General features: G+C 33.6%; 1 protein-coding gene across 1 annotated transcript in view; it reads right to left on the minus strand.

Annotated features, from left to right (window-relative positions):
• Window positions 1–6,426, minus strand: part of LOC103606148 (fibrocystin-L) — a gene marked incomplete at both ends in the record, with an annotated part of 125,955 nt that overhangs the window by 52,305 nt on the left and 67,224 nt on the right. Inside the window, 4 exons of the mRNA XM_008590740.1 lie at window positions 2,944–3,073; window positions 4,056–4,185; window positions 4,643–4,722; window positions 5,942–6,098. Of these exons, the coding sequence (XP_008588962.1) occupies window positions 2,944–3,073; window positions 4,056–4,185; window positions 4,643–4,722; window positions 5,942–6,098 (497 nt within the window). The remainder of the gene's footprint in view (window positions 1–2,943; window positions 3,074–4,055; window positions 4,186–4,642; window positions 4,723–5,941; window positions 6,099–6,426) is intronic.

Raw genomic sequence — 6,426 nt, forward strand, 5'->3', positions numbered from 1 at the left:
CGGCCCCACACAACAAAGATTATCTGGCCCAAAATGTCAACTGTGCCAAAGTTGAGAAAACATTACAGAGAGAAATCACTGGAGGTTCCTGAGCAGGGAATAGAAAGCCTTACATTGAAGTTTAGGAAGTCTCATATCTATCATTTCTCCAATATACCCAAAATTCCACAGCAAAAGGGACTTGCCAATTCTATTATGTATACATCATGTTATTTAGTCATTCAGCAAACATTAATTGAGGGTCTAGCTTGTTTTCTAGGCCTAGTAGAAAGTGTCCCTGATTTTAAGGGACAATATGTCAATGCCCGATTGTGTATTATCTACTAACGTGTTATTGGTGCTGCTAACAGAGGTAAGCATAGAGAAGACACATATCTCTGTGTCTTCCTGAAGTTCCCTTTTCACTCTTCTCTGCCTTAGCAAATCCTTTTCCTGCTTTAAATGCCAATTCTATTGCCAGTGCCCCATGTGAAATAGATTAATAAGTCAGCAATCTCAATTTTCCCAGCCTTTCCTCTGGATTCCCAATATACTCTGCATAATGCCCCGTTAGTGCTCAGAGAAACCCCTTCACAGTCCTATGAAATATCTACTTTTCTGTCCCTTCCACTGGCCTTTCTGTTCCTCCAGGCAAGAGACCTGTTGAATAATTTTGTATGCTGAGTACTTAGTACAGTACCTGTTACAACTCAATAATGGTTTTTGATTGATTGAACAAATTAATGAAGAATGAATTCATACGGGGAAGAAAGTGGAATAGAGCCCAAATGAGGAATATGATGTAACATTCTAGGTGTGAGGGACTGAGAGTCTGTGTTAAAATGAGAGCAGAGAAAGCTGACAGAAGAAACATTTCAAGGGCAGAAGCAAAAGAGCATGGTGATGCGCAGAAAGTGAAGACTAATGGTAATTAGAAGGTCACTGGGAAAGTTTTCGTGAAGAAGAAATTTACACTGTAGGGGTTTAAAGAAAAAAAGTAGATGGCAAGGATGGAATAGAAGAAATGGTTATATATTCAAGTAGATTAATGATTTTTTAAAAATAAAGAACAAAAAGAGAAAGAAGCTGGAAGAGACAGGAGAAAAAATTTGTGTATCAAGATGATGGCTGGATGGGGAAACCAGTAATTTCACAAGACCCAAGGAAGGAACTGTCGCGGGAAGGGCCAGGGAGAGGTGTAGATTAAGGAGTCTTAGAGATAAGAGTCAAGCAATAGTACAAGATCCTACAGACGGTATGAAAAACGGGTTTAGGCTGGCTTCTTTTGAATTCCCTTATATTTAGGGGATACAGCAATTTCTTTATAAAAGAAGGTTCTGAAAAGCATTTTTATATTGTGTGCGCCTATACACACCTTTCTTTTTTTTTGTAGTAATACCTAACACTTATATCGCACTTACTTGGAGACAAATACTGCTCTAAGTGCTTTACACGTATTAAGTCTTTTAAGCCTTACAATAATCTATGAGGTGAATACTAGTAGCATTCCAATTTCACGGAAGCACAGAGAGGTGAAATAATATGGCTGCAGGGTTGGTAGGGGGTACACAATTTAGTTGCTTAAACTTATAATTGGACACTGGCCGACTGATTTCAGAAGTCTTTCTTACCCAATCGTTTTACAAACTCTCAAGCAGAATTTACCAATGAAATAGCAATCAGTGAGTTAGATTTGATGGGGAACTCCTTAATTCTTGTTTCCAAAAACTAAATAGCCCTAATTTAAATTTTAAGTTTACTCTTTTATTTCGTACAGAAAAGCTACAAATGAGGGTTTTCTGTTCTATTAATAAACCCTGTCATTTTCCTGCTTTTTTATTTTGCTAGTATGGAATTAAAATTTCCTCAAAGGGCAGGAAAAAACAGGCACTTATAAAGCTAAGTGTATATTTAACTCTTCCTAACATCTCCAAGTCTATTTTTAACTTGGAAAATGGCAAACTCAAAATGCCATTTTGAATTTTAATCTTAAATTGAATCATGGACTTAGCATAATTTAGCTGTTTATTGTCATAAATTACTATTTGTCCCCTGATTAACACAACAATATCCAATTCTACTATTTTCTGTAATTTTAACCATAAAGCAAAAATAAGGCTTCTCCTGTCCCCACCCCTAATATACTTGGTGTAGCTATATTAATTTTCTTCCTTTTATTTATTTGCCAAAATATGTAATTAAGCAGAAATTAAGGGTCATAAGCAGTTTCAATTGTAAAATGTCAGGCACCTAAAAGGTTGTGTTAATCATCACTCTTTCTATAATAATTTCTTCCCTTACATTCAATCATTATTAACAATTCTGCTCCATGAGAACCACTGCCAAGACTATAAGATAAGAAAGAGTTCACTAGCTGCTTTCAACCATATTCCTTGGTGACTTCAAACAAAGAAGCTCATTTACATTTTTTGCATTAATTAATGTATTTAGTTATAGCTCTAAGTCAGATATTTTCAAATGGCTTTTAATAATAGAATGCTCTTTTCAAATGGAATCTTCCATGGGAATCTAACCATGAAAAACAAATAAAATATTTTACTAGGATACATTTATTTTATAGGTTCAAATTTATACTTTTTCTTATTGTAAATCCAATCAATGATAACTCAACATACTGGCGATAAACCAAATGTTAACATTTGACAAATATGTATTTGGTTGTTCATGTTTCTTTATTAGAGGTTTTAAATTTAAGTAAAATAGTTATGAGCCATCTGAACCGACCCTCTTTTACACAGTTTAAAAATCTGTGTTCCAAATCTAAATCATTAAGCCCAGAAGGTATCATACCTGTGTCCTGTGCTTGCAATGCTGTTCATGTTTCTTTATTAGAGGTTTTAAATTTAAGTAAAATAGTTATGAGCCATCTGAACCGACCCTCTTTTACACAGTTTAAAAATCCGTGTTCCAAATCTAAATCATTAAGCCCAGAAGGTATCATACCTGTGTCCTGTGCTTGCAATGACAATGTTGTCTCCTGCTTTCCACGTTACTGCTTCTTGTAAAATTAAAGTCTTTTCCCCTGCCTTTGCAGTATGAGCCAATCGAGTCCAGATCACAGGAATAGGCAGACCTGGAGCCAACATATGAACTGAATATTTCTTCAGACATGTTTTCCTGTACTGAGAACTTTGTGCATTTTAATCTTTTTTCTGGATTGAGTCAATTTTGGGAAGATTCATTTTACCTTCCTTAGCATTTTATATATTTCTACATATTTCTCAAAAAAGAAATATGTAGAATTCTTACTTTATAAAACTAACAGTTAAGTTTGTAATAGGATGTATAGTTTTATAAAATTTAAAAACATACTCCTGCAATGATAAACTTTATGACAATCCTCTTTACAGGTACATACTATAAATGTGGTATGATAATATTGACAAAATGGGCAGAGGTGTATTGTCTTTGTCATTATTGATAGGAATTACTTAAATTGATAATCTAAAGACAAATAAAATCTGTAAATTTCTAAGAAATTATATAGTTAGCACAATGTAGGACATTTATGATCACAGAATATCATGTTTATGGTATTATAAATTTATAAAAAAGATAGATTACTGCAATATAGAAGACTTCAATATAAGAAGAATTCACATCATGCTTCTTTTAAATAATAAGCTACCCTGATACTGCAAACATGATGAATATCACTTTTACTTACTGTCAATTTTCTAGGATATACTTATAAAAAAGTACAACTATAAATTTATTGTTGTATTTTAGATAGAGGTCATTTTCAGATACAAATATAAGAAATTACAACCTTCTCCTTCCAGACTTAGTACCTTTTCATATAGAATGAAGCAAACAGTCACTACATAGTGTGGCACACTTCCCCAAGCGTGACCTTAGTTTTGAGTCTCAATAGTATGTCGGGGCCTGCCTGGCTTGGATAAGGGGAGGAAAGAGGTAAAGAGGGGTAAAACGAGGATATTGAAAGACATGAGAAGTCTAGCAAGTTTTCACGTAGAGGGTATCAGGACGATTATCCCTGATTTCCCGGCTAGTCCTTCCTCTACCAACTCCCTGAGCCTTTCTGGACACTGTACCATGCAGATCCAGGATTCCCTCCCGCACAGCCAGGGTTTTGGCACCATATATAGGAAGCTCAGGAGAACGCAGATGCCCATGCAAGGTAATGACAGCCTTGTGCCGAAATGGAGATGCTTCTGTCCCAATCTGCAAGAGATTTCACAAGCATCATTCAGAAAACTAAAACTCAGTATCCACAATTCTAAAGACACAAAAGTAATTCTTTCCCTTTCTCTCCACACTTTAAAAAATTAATTGATCAGTTGTTCGTATCTTTCTTCCAAAAAATAAACCTTTAATTTTCTAGTCAGCCAAATACACTAAGCCAAATCTTTGGATTGACTTTAGCCACATTCCGGAGGTAACTTTTTTTTTCTGTTCTATTATAAATTCTTTTCTATGAGAATACTCTATTATCTTCCCATTAAAAGCACAAGAATACTCTTAGAAACTTTCCCCCAAAGGATTTTATACTTAAAACAGTTACCTAAACAAAGATAAACTTAGGAGAGATTGGTATAATTAACTATCCACTCAATACACAGTATTTCAAAAGAAATGGAGAGAGGTTAGAAAGGAATATATAGCATGTTCTCTTATATACCTGAAGAATCCCTCCATCTGTAATTAGAATATTTTCTGCCTGGAGTTCAATGTCAACTTCATCAAATATTAGAGTTCCACCTATGAACCACACAATTTTGAAATATATAACAAGGAAAAGTATCATTAAAAGTTATCTAATATCTTACAAATTAAAATTCAATTTTCATCCGTATCCTGCTATTGCTATGCATGTAACTTCACTTCAGCTCTTTTGCAACATAAAAGTTTAAAAACTTCAGACAAGACCCCGGGAGTTGACAGAAAATCATATCTCAGGGTATATTATTTTACCTTAACAATTTGTTGTTTGAAGTGCTATTCAATAGCATAGCCATACAAATTTGTTCTACAAACACAGGGCATCAAAATATAAATTGAGGACAAAAAAAATTTACAGCCAAAGAAAAGCATGTTTATAGAAACTGTTATAATGCCAACATTAGCTCTGTACTTTTACCCACTAATTTGCACTAGCAACAGCTACAGTCTGATTAGCATTATGAAAGAATGTACTAAAATACATTTTTTATAAAACTGATATAAATTTGTAGACAGTAGAAATTTACTAGTCCAAATGTCCAATATTTAATAACTTTAAATAACTGAAACATTGCTATTATCTCAGAAGTTAAAAAATACTAACAATGCAGAAGTCTTTCAGTAGCTAAAACCATTATAATAAAGTTTATGCACTAAAGCCCCAAGCTCATTATTCTTGCCAAGTAATGTTTCTTTTCATGCCATTGTAATAGTTGTGTTATTTAGTTTTCTATGGCGAAAACAGAATGTCAAGGACCAGAGAGAATCCCAGGTAACAACCAAAAGCCAGATCACAGGCAAAGGTGAGAATCAAAACCTGGCTTCCAAGAGCAATCATATAGTATAGAATTTGACAAATCTTTATGATTTTAAAACCCCTAGGACCCACTATATCAGTCTTTCTCAAAGTGGAAAATACCTTTTACGGTTGTGATCAAATAAATGCAAGTGCACATACCCTCACTACTATTCGAACAAAGGTTTCATTAAACAACTTTAGACTTTGAAAGATACTTGCTCATATGCATGCAATACACTAACTTTTCTAGTCTATTTCATTTGAAAAAAGTGCTGGTTGCAATACACTAAATAATATAACCACAATTGATTGTAATACTCAATTTAGAAAATTCACTTCTGCACTCTGTATTCAATACATGATACAACTGTGGATGTTCATAGTAATGAATTTTGATTAAATCGACCTCAAGTAATATTCCATAGGCAGAGTCTAATTAACAGATTTTCAGAAATTTACCCTGAATAAGCAACATTTTCAGAACAGGGGTACTTTGATCCAGCAGAATTGTCTGTCCTTTTGTAATAACAACAAGTGACCCTTCTTCTGGGGGAGATTTTCCTCCCCATGAGAAGCTGGAGGACCAAACATCAACATAAAGGAAGTCAGCGTTATCCTGTAATAGAGCATGAGAGACTATTAAATCTATAGGTTTTATCAGAATTTTTTATTCACTTAATAAAAGATCTAAAACAATCAACATTTACTACTAATAAAATATAACCTGCTTTAAATACGTTATTTGAGAGCTGCCTTGATTTATTTCACAATAATAAAAAGTAAAAAGTACCAAATACCCCTATCAGAATTTTTTATTCACTTAATAAAAGATCTAAAACAATCAACATTTACTACTAATAAAATATAACCTGCTTTAAATACATTATTTGAGAGCTGCCTTGATTTATTTCACAATAATAAAAAGTAAAAAGTACCAAATACCC

The sequence above is a fragment of the Galeopterus variegatus genome, unplaced genomic scaffold (genome assembly GCF_000696425.1).
Source record: "Galeopterus variegatus unplaced genomic scaffold, G_variegatus-3.0.2 Scaffold6346, whole genome shotgun sequence".
Taxonomy (NCBI): domain Eukaryota; kingdom Metazoa; phylum Chordata; class Mammalia; order Dermoptera; family Cynocephalidae; genus Galeopterus; species Galeopterus variegatus.